Source organism: Mesoplodon densirostris, chromosome 14, assembly GCF_025265405.1.
Source record: "Mesoplodon densirostris isolate mMesDen1 chromosome 14, mMesDen1 primary haplotype, whole genome shotgun sequence".
Lineage (NCBI taxonomy): Eukaryota > Metazoa > Chordata > Mammalia > Artiodactyla > Ziphiidae > Mesoplodon > Mesoplodon densirostris.
Genome location: NC_082674.1, coordinates 64,284,857 through 64,300,995, shown reverse-complemented (window position 1 = coordinate 64,300,995; position 16,139 = coordinate 64,284,857). Strand labels below are relative to the sequence as shown.

The 16,139-nt window shown below is 38.2% G+C and overlaps 1 protein-coding gene and 1 pseudogene across 1 annotated transcript; both read right to left on the bottom strand.

Moving 5' to 3' along the window:
* Positions 1-2,690: 2,690 nt before the first annotated feature.
* LOC132501365 (E3 ubiquitin-protein ligase RLIM-like) lies at positions 2,691-5,879 on the bottom strand. The gene is given in 2 exon segments (XM_060116956.1): positions 2,691-4,330; positions 5,639-5,879. Coding segments are annotated over 2 exon segments (1,881 nt in total).
* A 6,733-nt stretch (positions 5,880-12,612) lies between these two features.
* On the bottom strand, positions 12,613-13,122 carry LOC132501364 (serine/arginine-rich splicing factor 2-like; annotated as a pseudogene).
* Between the last annotated feature and the right edge of the window lie 3,017 nt (positions 13,123-16,139).

Genomic DNA, 16,139 nt, shown 5'->3' with positions numbered 1-16,139 from the left:
TTCATCCATTCTGAGGGTCCCTAGGCAATTCACCTTCTCTAGACCTTTCAGAGATCTCCTTTGGTTGTCTCATCTTATTTCCAGGATATATAGTTGTGTGTATAAAGGGGGAGCAGGGAGAGGGAAGTATAAACCATCTTATCTGGATTAGAAGTCCTCTCTGTGCCTTTTAAGTGCTCACCTGATTAGGTCAGGCTCACTCTGGATAAGCTCCCAATCAACTGTGCTATATATCATAATCTAATAATGGGAATGATATTCCATCACATTCACAGGTCTCATACTCAAGGGGAGGGGCTACCACAAGGATCATTGGGCATCATCTTAGAATTCTGTCGACCACAGAAGGTGCATGTGAATGTACTGAAGCATTAATTAAGCAATTATCATCCTTTGGAAGGTTTTAATCTGTTAGGATAGTATGAAAGCCAAGTACTGTTATAATTATTCTACTCACTTTAAATGAAGTATATCTGATATCAAAAATACTTCATAAAAATCAGAATATTCAAACAACTTTCAGAAGTTAATGTAAATTTCAGAGGTTTGCTCCAAACCTTCATTTCTGGCCATGCAGATATCTTCTGTGTGAAAAATATGCTACCTCAAAGATGTTTTAAAAAACTTCACCACCACTCCCCATTTATATTTTGTAGTTACGTGTAAATACTGTGGCTGCCAACAATTCACATAGAAAATAAAGGTCAGTGATGTTTCTGACTTTAACTTTTTAGAGAAGGTTTATACTTAACACTGCCTACATCTGTATAGGTTGCACTTTGCACAAAATTTCTGATTATTGCTTTAGGTTATAATACAATGTACTCTCACCTATACCAGGATTGAAAATTTTAAGCAAAATTTTCTGGACTGGCCAATACAACCCCCCAAAAATAGTTTTCAGGGTGAAATAGGAGAAAAATCCTTCACTATGTTTAGGTTGGAAGGAAGCATGACCTAAATTTTGATTTCAAATACTCAGGGTTTTGGGTGGAGGTTTTACTGGGGACAATTAGAATTGAACTATGTAGACATGGTTTTTGAAGCCAAGCTTTACCTTTAAGGCTTTCATATTGCAGCTTGTGAGGCTCCAAGCAGCAATTGGGTACTTTGGGTCATTCACACAAGGATTAAGAGTCATATATAAACCATAAAACCCTTTATAAGAAATCAGAATCTGTTTTAAAAATTAATTATGTGAACTAAACATATATAGAAAGAAATTGAAGCTTGAATATATTTAAGAAGCAAAAATTAAAGACATACGTATAACTGCCCTTTTTCCTTAGTTGTTTACAATCACAACAAATCAAAGTGTGACATGTTTAAGAGAAAGGTAATTAAGTTCTAAGGCTTTGTCATCTTATCACTTTTAAAAATACAAGATTATAAATGAAAATGTAAATGAAAGGAAAATAGAGAGGGTTGTTAAAGAGCTGAGTCATAGAGTGGAATAGAGAACAAGCGGAAGTGGAAGAGGCAAGAAAGCATACACAGGCTGGGTTTGAAGAGAGTTGGGAATACTGGTTGTGGTAGATGGTCTCTGATTTGCTTACCAGATCTACTCGCCATCCTTCTTAACCCTGCTCCGTGATTCCAGGAGGCTGACCTTTATCAGCTTCATCGACCAGTCTCTCTGTGTCTTCAGGTTGGGTTTGGTTAATATGAACTACTGACAAGGGATTAGAAGTCAGGAGGAAAGAAGGTAAGGGTATTTATTTCCATGATCTGCCCCCTTCCAAACTTTAGGTTGGCAGTGGATGCCATTTTCTAAGGTTACATCTTTTGTTGGGTGGGCTCCTACTACAACTCTAATAAGACATTCTGGGTTGCAGGAACTGCTATCTCTCTATGCCCCTTCAAACCTAGTGGTTATAATACTGGCTTCTCACAATTGCTAGCCTCAGGGTACTTCATCATCTCTTGGTTTCCCTTCATTCTTTACACACTTTAGTCTCTTCATTAAATGCTATTCCATCACTCTTTTAAAGTGTGCCATCAGTTTTTAGCTAGAACTGACTGATACATTGGTCGTGGGGAATAGGAGAAACTTTAAGGTAGTGTTAGGGAGGTGGGATAAACTGCTGTGGAGAGAGATAGGAAGAGAAGGGTTTCAAAGCTTTTTATGGCATTCTATGAGTGTAACATGACTTCTTTATGTGAATGACTCTAATGTAGTCTTAAATTGCTTCTTAATTATTGATATTTGGTTGGGTTTCTGTTTCTTTGCATGCACAACCAGGATTGAACAGGGCTAAGAGATGTCTGGGATTTACATGACTAGATAATACTACTAGGATCTATCTAGATTCATTATATCATATTAAGACATTTCTCCCATAGAATCAAGAACATCCCAACCCAGTGCACATGCTAAGTTTTTATTGAAATTCAGTGAACTGGTATGGTGTGAAATTAATTTTTATTGTCAGATTGAACAATATTGTTTGACTTTTTAATATTTCCTTTTATTATGGAACAGAAATTGGGGAAAGCCCAATAATTCCTTCAGGAACTAGTGATTCAGTTCAGATTGTTACATATGGCTCATGGGCCCAGCCGCTCCACGGCATGTGGGATCTTCCCGGAGCAGGGCATGAACCCGTGTCCCCTGCGTCGGCAGGTGGACTCTCAACCACTGAGCCACCAGGGAAGCCCTATAACACTTTATATAGCTGAGAATTCAGATCTCAATTAGGATTTTCACTCTCATTGGAATCCACTACTTGCCCACGACAAATCAGACAGGTAGAGTTCTCAGACAGCCAGCGATCAATGCAGTGAATGTGATATTCATGGGAGCAAGGTAGTATGCGAAGCTTGCTGTTTTCTGTGTACTCTGTAAGGCAAATGCTGCAGGCTTTTAGTGCATCATTTTCACCAAAAGATCTTACAGCCAAGTTGTCAATCTGTTCTTTGGTGAGTCCTGTAGTTTGGTATAGATCATCTTCATTTAAGAGGAAAAACTGTTGCAGATTATGGGAGGACCCAGAGTCACTTTCATCAAATATTACTAGGATAATTTGTCTACCCCCTTGGCTGGTCTCTGATGATAAGTCTGATGATAAGTTTGTTTCTTCACTGCCTTCACACATCAGTGAGATAATTCCTGAATTTTCATCACTTGAGCTGGAACTGGAAATAGGACTAGAACTGGAACTAGACATACAATTGGGGCTTGAATGACAAATCAGTGTGGAACTTGAATGGGTATCATAGCTAGGATTTGAATCAGAACCAAATATACCACTAGTACTACCATTAGGTGACTCTGGCCATTCCATGTTTTGACTTGGAGGTGAGACACTATGCTCTAAATTACTGACACTGTCCATAAGGTTACTTGAGTTACTAAATTCTGTCATTGTCTGCCTTAACAAGCTCTGAATTGGAACAGATGTTGTATCATTTAAGCTAGTATTTAAAATTCTACAAATGGGATTTCTGATGGTATTGACATAAGCTCTCACATCTGCCTGCTCAAAATGTGAATACATTTGCCTCAGTCATCGTTCACTTTCAGAAGTGACAGTGTTGTTTGGTGTCTCAGATGTTAACTGAGTTCTACTAGCTCTGCTGTCTCTCTGAGAATATGCTCCAGAATGAACTTGTCCTACTTCAAGATTGAAGGGTATGGTTGGATATATTTCCCTCATCCCCCAAGATTCACCACCGCTGGTTGTATCTGGAGAATTTTCTCCATGAACGGCATTCCTTGTTCTAGAAGTTTCAATAAGACTACTATTTTGCAACTCAAATCCAGTCATTTGCTATCTCAGTATTTCTTGGTGCTCAGTTCTAGAAAATCTCGCATTCTCACTTAGCAGAGGCTGCTCAAAATTCTGAGATGGTATACTATGATTAATTCTTTGTACAATTTCCCTAAGTGAACGTGGAGGCGACCAACTTTCAATTCTTGCTCTGGGTCTCCGATACTCTGGGCTCCTACTTCTTGCTCTTCTCTGACTTCTGGTAGGTGGGAATTCCATTAATGTTTCAGTTGTATCTTGTTCAGACATAGAGGGTCTTGTAAATATTTATTCAGATTGTGGATTTTCCAATTGCCTTTGGCTGTCTTCCATATTTTCTCTTCTGGGAAGTCTTGCAGATGCTACATATTCATTCTCTGGATTTGGACTCCCATTATCAAGGTTAACATTTATTTCTAAACTGAATATGAACTGATCACTTTTAGGATTAATTTGGCTGTCTTCTCTCCAAGATTGGTTTTCTCTTTGTCCACTTGTCATATTTTCAGTTTGTCCAGAACAGTTAAGCCAGTCTATTATACAGTCACCACTAGACACATCATCTGAAGAGTCTCCTCTATCTGTTAACCAAAAAAATGGGGAGGGTGCATAAAAGAACTACCAAAATTAGAACCATCATAAAATAGCACTCTGAAACTTTGTTTCAAAAACAACAAAAAAATGAGAACTTAAATACTCAGATGTTTTAAACTGATTTCACATTTATAGAGTTAATATTTTCTAAACTACACTGTGTAGATTTATAAGTAAAGGTAGAAAATCCAATTCCATCTGAAAAGAGTGAGCTAATCCTAGATAAACTTAGAGAATTTTTTAAAAAGGGAATCTGGAGGAAGTCTATTTTTCAATATTTCATCATATACACAGCCCTGTGTAGCACTGTAGGAGGAATGTCAAGAGACTTTTTTTTCAGTCCATTGTCAAAACACTAATGCAATTAAACAAGGTAAACACCAGTTAAGGTACAATGCTAGTATTTTAGTTCAATTTACATTATTGTCTAATTTTCATTAGTCTCCAACATGACTACTTCTGGGCTCTTCACTTATGTGCTTTTGATAATATATAAGCTGTTTTAAAATATAAGATTATTGCCCAAACATAAACAAGTTTTATAGGTTTAAAAGTGTTAGCATTTTGAATACTTCTTAATGTTACCAAGATTTTTAATTGACATTAAATTGAAGGTCAGATCAAATGAATAGACTGAACCTAGCATGGTACATATAAGACCATATTCAAGAACCAAAATATTATAGTATCCTCTTCATTAGACAGTAAAATCCTCTACTTCTCACTGGGAGGGAGGACACCAGACCTGAGGTTCGAGCAGGGTTTCTCAGCCTTAGCACTATTGACCTTTTGGTGCTGGACAATTCTTTGTTTTGGGGAGCTGTCCTGTGCATTGTGGGATATTTGGCAGTATCCCTGGCCTCTGCCCACTAGATGCTAGTAACACCCATGCCTCCCCTGTGACAACCAAAAATATGTCTAGCCATTGTCAAATGTCCCCAGGTGTTGGAGAGAGCAAAATTGTCCCCAGTTGAGAATATTTCTGTTTGCTTTTTATACATGTCTATGTAGAAAAAATAATTCAGGAAGTAGGAGGGACTTTCAATTGAGGTAGAAAACCAAGAAAAATACAAATACGCTACTTCGCACTGTTTCCCAATTAAAACAACCCAAATGTGAATCAGGAAAACAAACAAGCATACCTTGACATTCTCACCAAAAATCAAGTAAATGCCAGTTCTTTTTATGAGAAGTTACTTACCAAATTAAGTTATGTCACTTCTATATAATTTACTATTTACTCTTATGAAGTTCCTTATTCATCCCATCCTATTCCCTCCAAAAGCAAAATATACCTGTATTTTCATCTGAGTCTTGTGCGTTTTCTTTAATTAGCTGAAGTCTTCTCAGCAACTCTTCTTCTGTACTTTCACCTGGAATGCTTAGAAGATTGTTGTCTCTCATAAATTTGTAATCTTCTTCACTCAGATTATTTACGAACCTGGAGAAATCTTTTTCCCGAACCAATCGGTCCGTTTGACTTATGCGTTGGGCCGAAACTCCATATCCTTCATCGTTGGAATCCGAGTTTTCCATCTTAATAAACAAGTGGAAAATTATCTGAAATTCACGACGTAGTGTTGAAATTCACCCATGGTCGTTTAGTTTTCTTCGCTTTCTACTTCCTGCCAGAGTGTCCGGTTCCGACTCAGTCGGATGACCCTCTGCATAGATTCCTGCCTTCTCCCGTCCCGACTCAGTTCTGTAGCCCCTGGTGACGCAACAGTTGGGAGCCGCCTGTATCCCAGAACTTGCTAGACGTTGCCTAGGCACCCATTATGTTCCCCGCTGTTACCGAGTAGGGACTGGATTCAGGTTAGGTTTCATTTCATTCAAAACCAGCCAATGTTACTGAGGGTTTATAGTGTACCAAGCACCGTCCTTCACCTCGTTTCACCCACATGAGCCTATTCTCAGGTTTTCAGGAGGCGTTTTCAGGCTCTGATATGCTCTATTTATTCGTTACATTACATATGACTGCCTTCTTCAAAATGCCATGCCAAAGTCAGCCTAGTTAAATGCAGCAATTCTCATTTTCAGGTGCCTAGGGACCTCCGCCTTTTCTCCTCATGATTTCTCAAATCATAGACTCTCACTAAGAAAGCCCACAATTTTTGATAATTTACCAGGGCCCTAGCTGAGTCTCTTTAGTGTGTCCTCTCCCTTTTAACTGTTAATGGCTTCATCTTGCACTATACGGTCCTTCAATCTTGTTTCAAACAAACAAACAAGAAACACCAAAACTTTGGCAGCCTTTTCTGCTCAGCCAGGGAATTCCTTCTCCACAAAAGCATCAGGTTCATTTTTGTCCTCCTTTCTCATAAATATTATAAATACTACTTTAAAAAAAGTAGCCAGAACATCACAGGAACTTTTAGGACAGATACATAATAGTTACTTTGTCTGCCACAATGAGTACTGACTTTGCTGATTTTGTTGCATGTATCACCTGAAAGGCTTGGTGAAAATAAAATAATGCTCATTTGCAATGCTATCTGAAGGAGACCTCTAAGAGCTTCTGGACTCATTAATATTACCAGGCCCACTTAACACTTGTTTAGGAGCTCTTTGTTCAACTTACTCATGTAAAGACAATATTTGGCTGCTGAATTTGAGACTTTATTCAATTTGACTTATTTAAGAATTAATCCATCCAACATAAACTGGGTCAGTTATTGCCTTAGCAGCTAGAGATATGTCAGTTGTTGAAGCAGTTTGTACTCCCAAGTAATTCACACACCAGGTGAGGGAAACACCACATAGAAACTATCAAAATACAGTATATTTTATAATAGATTTATATATGCAGTATTGTGTAAGTACAGAGAACTGTGTAGCAATTATTTAATGGGAGTTGGGAAATGTTTCACAGAGGTATTATATTTAAATCTGAATCTTTAAATATAATTATACTTTCTATAGATGGAAAGTGGCAGTTATGTGTTGCTAGAGAAAGACTATGTCAGATGGAAGAAGTAGACTTGAAAGACCTTGGCTTGTTTGGGCAACTGTGGCCACAGTTTTGGGGTTGGTTGGAAATGTGGAATCTCAGAAAGAATAATTGACATAAACTATAAGTTGAGTTTTGATTTTTTTCATGTAAGAAATAGGACACTGATTAAGATGTTTTGATATTTTTTTGATAACAAGCAGTAGATTTTATTTTTGTCTGCTTAGTGTCCCCTTAACATACTCATGCTAATAGCATCCTGATTTTCATGGGGGGAAAACCCATTCTACAATCTTAGTCCACTTGGTTTAGGTTTAGCTGAATTCACTGCCATGGCTAGAGGAGAGGACACATGATGCAGCCATGTCCAATCAGTATATCTCAAATTGGTTATGGTAATTAGTTTAAGCATGGGCATGCAACCAAAAGTACATTTAAGAGTTAAATCTGAGATGTTAGCTAGAACTACTGAAAATGAGAAATCATTTTCCACTGCGGTTGCTAAGCTGGTAGGATGTAAACCTGAAGATGCTTGTGGCTATGTTATGTCCCAAGAATGAGGAACATTGACATAAAGAGACAGAGGAAAATAATAATGGAGAAAGAGCAAGATACCTGAGAAAAAAATTGAGAAATACCTGAAGCTACATGTGCCTTAAGATTTTTAGATCTGTAAAACACCGTATTTCATTTTTAAAATGTAAGCTTGTGAAAGATTCCTGCCACGTATCATTGGAAGGCTCCTAATAGTTGTTACAGGAGAGCCATATGATTGGTGATGTCATCAGATGTCAAAAAGTAATTTGATACAGGGGAGGGGGTCAGGGAATGAGTGAAACATGTGTGGGAGATTAAGTGGTACAAACCTCCAATTACAAAATAAAGGAGTCAAGGGAATGAAATGTACACTATGGAGAATATAGTCAATAGTAATGTAATATCTTTGTATGGTGACAGATGGTAACTAGACTTGTGATCATTTTATAATGTACAGAGATATCTAATCATTGTGTTGTGCACCAGTGACTAACATAGTGTTGTATGTTTGAAGTATACTTCAAAAGACAAACAAACAAACTAATAGAAAAAGAGATCAGATTTGTGGTTACCAGAGGTGGGTGGGGAGGTTGGATGAAGGTGGTCAAAAGGTACAAACTTCTAGTTACAAGATAAATAAGTATAGGGATGTAATGTATAACATGATTAATATAATTAATACTGCTGTATGTTGCATATGAAAGTTGTTAAGAGTAAATCCTAAGAGTTCTCATTACAAGGAAAAATATCTTTTTCTTTTTCTTTTATTTTGTATCTATATGAGGTCATGGATGTTTGCTAAACTTATTGTGGTAATCATTTCATGATGTATGTAAGTGTAGGGGAACAAAACTTTCCACCACAAAATGTTTCTTTGGTATGCAGATTATTTCAAGCTAAAAAAAAATCTAGGCCCAAAAGTCTCAGGAAGAAACTTTGACCTTGCTCCTGCCTAAAAAAATTTAGATAGAGGACCAATTATTCCCCAATAGAGCTATCACCAGAGATATCTACAAAGAATATAGGCTAGTAGTGGTAGGAGAAACTCAGCAGGGCCTAGAGATCAGAGTCCACTCTGTGTCCATTGTCTCTCTACACGGCCCATCTACCAAACATTTGCTTTTCCATCTTCATATAAATCACCTTGCTCCCATTTGAAGTCTCAAACACTACCCACAACATCCTCTTTTGTTTTTAGCTGAAGATCATATTTAAGGTGAGGGTTTCAGCCATATTGGTCATTCAGTTTTCCTGGGTCTCTCCCATATGTACATGTTATTAAACTTTGTTTGATTTTCTCCTGTTAATCTGTCTCATGTTAATTTAATTCTTAGACCAGCCAGAAGAATCTAGAAGGGTAAAGGAAAATTTCTTATTGCCCAACATAAGTCAAATCATTATGCTGTACAGTAAGTCCCCTACAAAGGAACGAATTCCATTCCGAGAGTGCGTTCATAAGTCCAATTTGTTCCTAAGTCCAACAAAGTTAGCCTAGGTGTCCAATTAACACAATCGGCTATCTACAATAGGTTTATAATACTTTTCACACAAATAATACATGAAAAACAAACAAAATAAAACATTTCTAATCTTACAGTACAGTACCTTGAAAAGTACAGTAGTACAGTACAACAGCTGGCATCCAGGGGCTGGCATCGAGTGAACAGTCAAGAAGAGTTACTGACTGGAGGAGGGAGAGGAGGTGGGAGATGGTGGAGCTGAGGTATCGTCAGCAATAGGAGACGGAGGGCAAGCTGCAGTTTCACTCACGCCTGACGCTGATGGCATAGGTTCTGGTTCCTTGCTGGATTCAGTTCTATCTAGCCTCTTTTCTCGTCATAGATGACATGGTAGCACTGGATTGCATTCTGAATGGCTGCTGCAACCTTTGTGTACTGTTCTTTGTTTGGATCCTATGCCTCAAAAACTAACAGTGCCTCCTCAAATAAAGAAAATCCCCTTGCCATTTCCCGCATGGTGAATCTCTTCGGTTCCTCAGTTATTTCTTCTTCCTCTTGTCGCTCTTCAACCTTTCTCTGGGCTGCCAATTCCATCTTCTCGCCTCGCTCCACTCTCTCAATTATTTTCAGTTTTGTTTCCATCGTTATCACTGCTTCTTAGCAGTACCAGCTACATCATCGCTGCTTTTATGCTTGCTTCTGGACATCCTGGGCTTGAAATAAAGATACTGTACTACTGTATTCTATACAGTACTGTAAAGTACACAAAAGCACAACCACTTGTAGAGGATGCACACACATGACAATGTACACCAGACACGTGAACTAACTTACATGATTGGACATGTGACCACACGTTCGCATATTTGACCTTTCACAACTTGAAGGTTCATGTGTAGGGGACTTACTGTATGCCTTAAACTTAGTGCTAAATGTCAAGTATATCTCCATAAAACTGGAAGAAAAAAAGTAATTTATAATAAAATTGACATGTAAAACTTACTTGCTTTTGTCCATTCTATAAAGTTAACATGTTTATACAATTTAAGTTTAATTGGATTTAGTTTTTATGAAAAAATAAGCAAACAGAATTTTTCTGTCATTTATTTGTTTAATAAGTATTTATTAGACTGAAATTCTGTAAAGTTGAAGGAAATGAACATTTTCATTTGATTATGAATGAAATGTAGTTATCACATATAATGTTAATATTTTGAATAAATTTCCTACTTCTTTGGACCATGAGGTCCTTTCAGAATGTCCCTATTTTTGTATGTGTTTCATTTATTATACAATGTATTCTGATACCTTGGCCCAGTAATACTCATTTAATTCTCATATGAAGAGAAGATATCCCGAGTTAAAGTACCACTGAACATTTGGCTTATATTCAGAAACAGAATGGTCCTGGTGGGAACTAAAATGTCTTTCACCGATACCTTACTAATGAGTGAGATAATGTTATGTGACCAATTAGCTCCCTGGTGGGATTTTTAGGATGCCTAAATTTAGCAAAGTCTTAGTGTGAGTAAGTGTGTACTTATGTGTGTTCTTGCATGTCTATGTGTGGTGTATTTTAAAAGTTTTAACAGATGTTTGGTTAGGTTAATAACCATTGGCTTAAGTGTGGTTTCTGGGTACTAGTAATAGGTCTATTTCACTGAAGTTTTGAAAATTCCTCTACAGTGTGAACATACTTTATCTAGAACTTGGAATTCCTATAACACTGTAGTTATTGTCTACTTTAATGTCTTGTTTTTAATATTTGTTCTATGCATAAACAAAAAGATACAGCATGTTGTTAGCACTTAGAAAGTTACAATTTACTTCGTAACATTTTTCATATTTAAGTTCGTAACTGAAGGTGGTCAGATTGACCACTTTGGGAGTGAAAGGAAAAAATAAAGGCATATTTACTTTTAAATTCACCTGCTAGATGTGCTCACTGTATGCTCTGTTATATATGCAAGGCCAGGGTGACTGGAAGTGCAATTGTCAGGCTTTTTCATGAACTGGATGACCGTTTGTTTCTGCACAGCACATTACCTTTACATAGGAGCAATCAGGAGAAAAGATGAAATAGGCAAGCATTCTGCACTACAAAACACCACCTTTAACAGCTAACCAGCATTACTCAACTGCTGTACAGCTGTATCTAGTGCACAAAAATACATAAGCGATTAGAACTATGTTTGATAAATAATCCTTTAAAAAAATTCTTTTCACCTTAGATGTCCCTATACCAGTGCAGGTCCAGATTGCCAGTTAAACCCAAAGGTAAACAGCACATGTAAATAAATGTATAATAACTTCAAGGAGGTCTTTATTTTTAAAAGAATGATGGCAATGATGAGTCAATCACTAGACAGTTTTTGACTCAGAAAGAAAAGGCTGCACACATTTTCTTAAGTCAGGAGGGCCACAAATTAGATAGCAATCTGTTTACTTTCAAACAAAATGCCGTAAAGAGAAATGAAGTTTTACCTCAAATATTCAAACCAATAATAACTTGAAGTTGTTCACCTCACTAACTTAGAAGATAGTTGAATAACAGCAACAAAATACCATACAAAATGAGGTTTACCACTTGAGGCAAAACTTAAAACAAGTAAAAGCTTATACAACATGCTAAAGAATAACCTTTTCATCAGCTAGTGGATTATTTCAAGGACTCTTTGATCACCTGAGAATGTTGCTCCCCTCCCCTCCCCCCAAGTCCTCAGGTTGTTTGCTAATGACTCGTTATCCTAATGGGGCACCGCTCCTTCCTCTTCAGGAAACTTGGAGGGATTTTTCTTTTTTTTGAAAATATATTTTTTATTAGTATCTGCTTTATAACAAAGTGAATCAGTCATACATATACATCTGATCCCATATCCCTTCCCTCTTGTGTCTCCCTCCCTCCCACCCTCCCTATCCCACCCCTCCAGGTGGTCACAAAGCACCGAGCTGATCTCCCTGTGCTATGCGGCTGCTTCCCACTATCTATCTACCTTACGTTTGGTAGTGTATATATGTCCATGCCTCTCTTTCGCTTTGTCACAGCTTACCCTTCCCCCTCCCCATATCCTCAAGTCCATTCTCAGTAGGTCTGTGTCTTTATTCCTGTTTTACCCCTAGGTTCTTCATGACATTTTTTTTTCTTAAATTCCATATTTATGTGTTAGCATACGGTATTTGTCTTTCTCTTTCTGACTTACTTCACTGTGTATGACAGACTCTAGGTCTATCCACCTCATTACAAATAGCTCAGTTTCGTTTCTTTTTATGGCTGTGTAATATTCCATTGTATATATGTGCCACATCTTCTTGGAGGGATTTTTCAATTGTGATCTGGACTTGGGCTTTTTTCTGGTGTAAGGCTTATGGATCTAGACATGGACGTGGTTGCTGAGGAAGATCTGGACCCAGAGGAGGACTTGGACTTGGAACTTCGAGTAGATCTGGATCTAGAGGTTGATGGATATCTATCGTCAGAGCAAGATGGAGACTTCGCATGACTGAAGGGAGATCGACGCTGCGATCAAGATCTGCTCCTGCTGCTGGAACGACAGTGGCAAGGAAGCCTCGGGCTGCGGCTCTGGGTGGCCATCCAGCACGATCCCGTCGAGGGCATCCATGGCGTCCTCGGCATGGTGCTTGTCGTGGAAGCGGACGACAGCAAAGCCACTTACTCTTTGGTGAAGCGGTCCCACGGGATGTACACGTTGCCAACATGCCCATACTTCTCAAAGACGCACCTCAGGGTGTTGGGTGAGTTGCGGTAGGTCAGATTGTCCACCTTGGGGGAGATCATGCCGTCCACGTTGGGAGGAGGGCAGCTGTAACTCATGGCCTTTGCGTGCTCAGCTGGGGCCCCACGAACTGAATTCTGTCTGAGCAAGCAGCAGTCTGACAAGGCTGAGAGCACGGCCCAGGCGTCATAACGGTTGCCCTGAGTTTATTCTGCCTGAAGCTCCTCCTCTTTGTATCATTTGCCATCAGCGTGTGGCTGCTTAGAGAAACAAGAATGTTCCATCCGCCTGGACTATCTTCAGGGCTGAGACCGCCTGAGGAACAGCTCTGTACCAGTTTTTCTTTTTTTAAGGGAAAGTTCATGACTGTAACATCATTATATGACTTTCCCAGTATGTTTCTAAACATCCATATTCAATTATGGATAAAAGTATATACATATAGATATAATTATGTGATGAAGTACATGGCAATGCTGATTCACGTATGCTAGACACATTTGTCTACTTTAGAGACAAAAAAATACCAAACAAATCATGAACAGATAGGGTGATTCAGTAATACTAACAGGCAAGGAGAGCATGAGAGCCACCTACAGGGTGTGAACTGTAATCAGAAACTCAATATGGGTCCCTTATTCTGCTTGAAAAAAATAAAAGAGTCAAAGCTGTCATGATCTGTGATTCCAAATTATATAATTGAATATAACTCAGATTACTAAAATTAAACTTTCTCATTAATTAACCAGATATACTTTCTGATGGAGTAAGTTCATTTGCTGTGACTTTCATTTAAAAATTTTTTAGAATTAATATTTCATCAAATTGTTGACAAGGCATCTTTTCTTATGGATCATGTCCATGGGACTCTAAGAAATGAGCTTGACAATGATAGGAGTAGAAAATAGTATTCCATTAAGTATTTCTCACCTGCAATGAACATTGTGTGCTCTTTACAGGTGGCAGGGAGGGGGAAATTTCCCCCTCTACCCATCTTGAGTTCTTGTGGCTGGACTAATAAGAAAATTGGCACAAGGCAGATTAACAGGAGAAAAAGAAACACGTTTTAATTCTTGTGCACAGAAGTCTCATAGAAATGGGACCTAAGTAGTAGCCAAAGCAGGAAGATTTTATACTTTCTAGATAAACGATAAATTTGTGAGGAGTTGACAGGACAAACTTAGGCTTTTGGTGCTTAATTAGTGAAAAATCTAAACAGAGTTTGGGCTTGCTGTAGTCAGTTAAAGAAGTAATAACGTTTGTTTATACAGGCTTCTCTGCCTGAATTCCCTGTCTCTGGTGATAAGGTTGTCCTTCTACCTCCAGATGCAGGGAGAGCGCCTTTCAGATGAGAGATTTATCTCCTGCTTTCAGAGGGACAGAGAAGAAGTATCTTGTGTCCCTTTTGTACTGGCTCTTTCTTAAGTAACTTTAATTTAAAATAATCAATATGCCATTGATTGGCATTGTTGGGCCCCAACAAAAGCCACAACATCTTCTGCACGTTATTAATTCTTATGTATGTGCTCTGGTTATCCACTACTGTATAACAACCTACATCAAAATTTAGTGGCCGAAACAAATTTATCATTATTTTATCTCATAATTCTAAGACACTGGAATCCAGTCAGGGCTTGGATTAAGATGGCAGGGCTTAATTTCTTAAGCTTCTTTCTTAAGCTTCTTAATTTCTTAGGGCTTCTTTCTTCATTTTATTAGCTGAATTAGCTAAGGAGACTGGGATGGCTCTTTTCGAACTACTGGGTGTTGGCTGGTTCCTATCTCCCACCCCCCACACCCCTTTCCAGAGCCAGTCCATGTAGTCTGGTAGATTTTTATTTTTCAACCCTGGCTTGCAATTGATCCACACTTTTGAAAATGTCTTTCCAGAGACTTCCCTGGTGGAGCAGTGGATAAGACTTTGCACTCTCAATTCAGGGAGCTGGGGTTCAATCTCTGGTCAGGGAACTAGAAAAAAAAATTCTTTTAGAATTTTATTTTATTTATTTTTTATACAGCAGGTTCTTATTAGTCATCCATTTTATACATATCAGTGTATACATGTCAATCCCAATCTCCCAATTCATCCCACCACCACCACCCCTTACCACTTTCCCCCCTTGGTGTCCATATATTTGTTCTCTGCATCTTTGTCTGTTTCTGCCCTGCAAACTGGTTCATCTGTACCATTTTTCTAGGTTCCACAGATATGCATTAATATACGATATTTGTTTTTCTCTTTCTGACTTACTTCACTCTGTATGACAGTCTCTAGATCCATCCACGTCTCTACAAATGACCCAATTTCATTCCCTTTTATGGCTGAGTAATATTCCATTGTATATATGTACCACATCTTCTTTATCCATTCGTCTGTTGATGGGCACTTAGGTTGCTTCCATGACCTGGCTATTGTAAATAGTGCTGCAATGAACATTGGGGTGCATGCGTCTTTTTGAATTATGGTTTTCTCTGGGTATATGCCCAGTAGTGGGATTGCTGGATCATATGGTAATTCCACTTTTATTTTTTTAAGGAACCTCCATACTGTTCTCCATAGTGGCTGTATCAATTTACATTCCCACCAGCAGTGTAAGAGGCTTCCCTTTTCTCCACACCCTCTACAGCATTCGTTGTCTGTAGATTTTCTGATGATGCCCATTCTAACTGGTGTGAGGTGATACCTCATTGTAGTCTTGATTTGCATTTCTCTAATAATTAGTGAAGTTGAGCAGCTTTTCATGTGCTTCTTGGCCATCTGTATATCTTCTTTAGAGAAATGTCTGTTTAGGTCTTCTGCCCATTTTTGGATTGGGTTGTTTGTTTTCTTAATATTGAGCTGCATGAGCTGTTTATATATTTTGGAGATTAATCCTTTGTCCATTGATTCATTTGCAAATATTTTCTCCCATTCTGAGGGTTGTCTTTTCGTCTTGTTTGTAGTTTCCTTTGCTTTGCAAAAGCTTTTAAGTTTCATTAGGTCCCCTTTGTTTGTTTTTATTTCAATTACTCTAGGAGGTGGATCAAAAAAGATCTTGCTGTGATTTATGTCAAAGAGTGTTCTTCCTATGTTTTCCTCTAAGAGTTTTATAGTGTCTAGTCTTACATTTAGGTC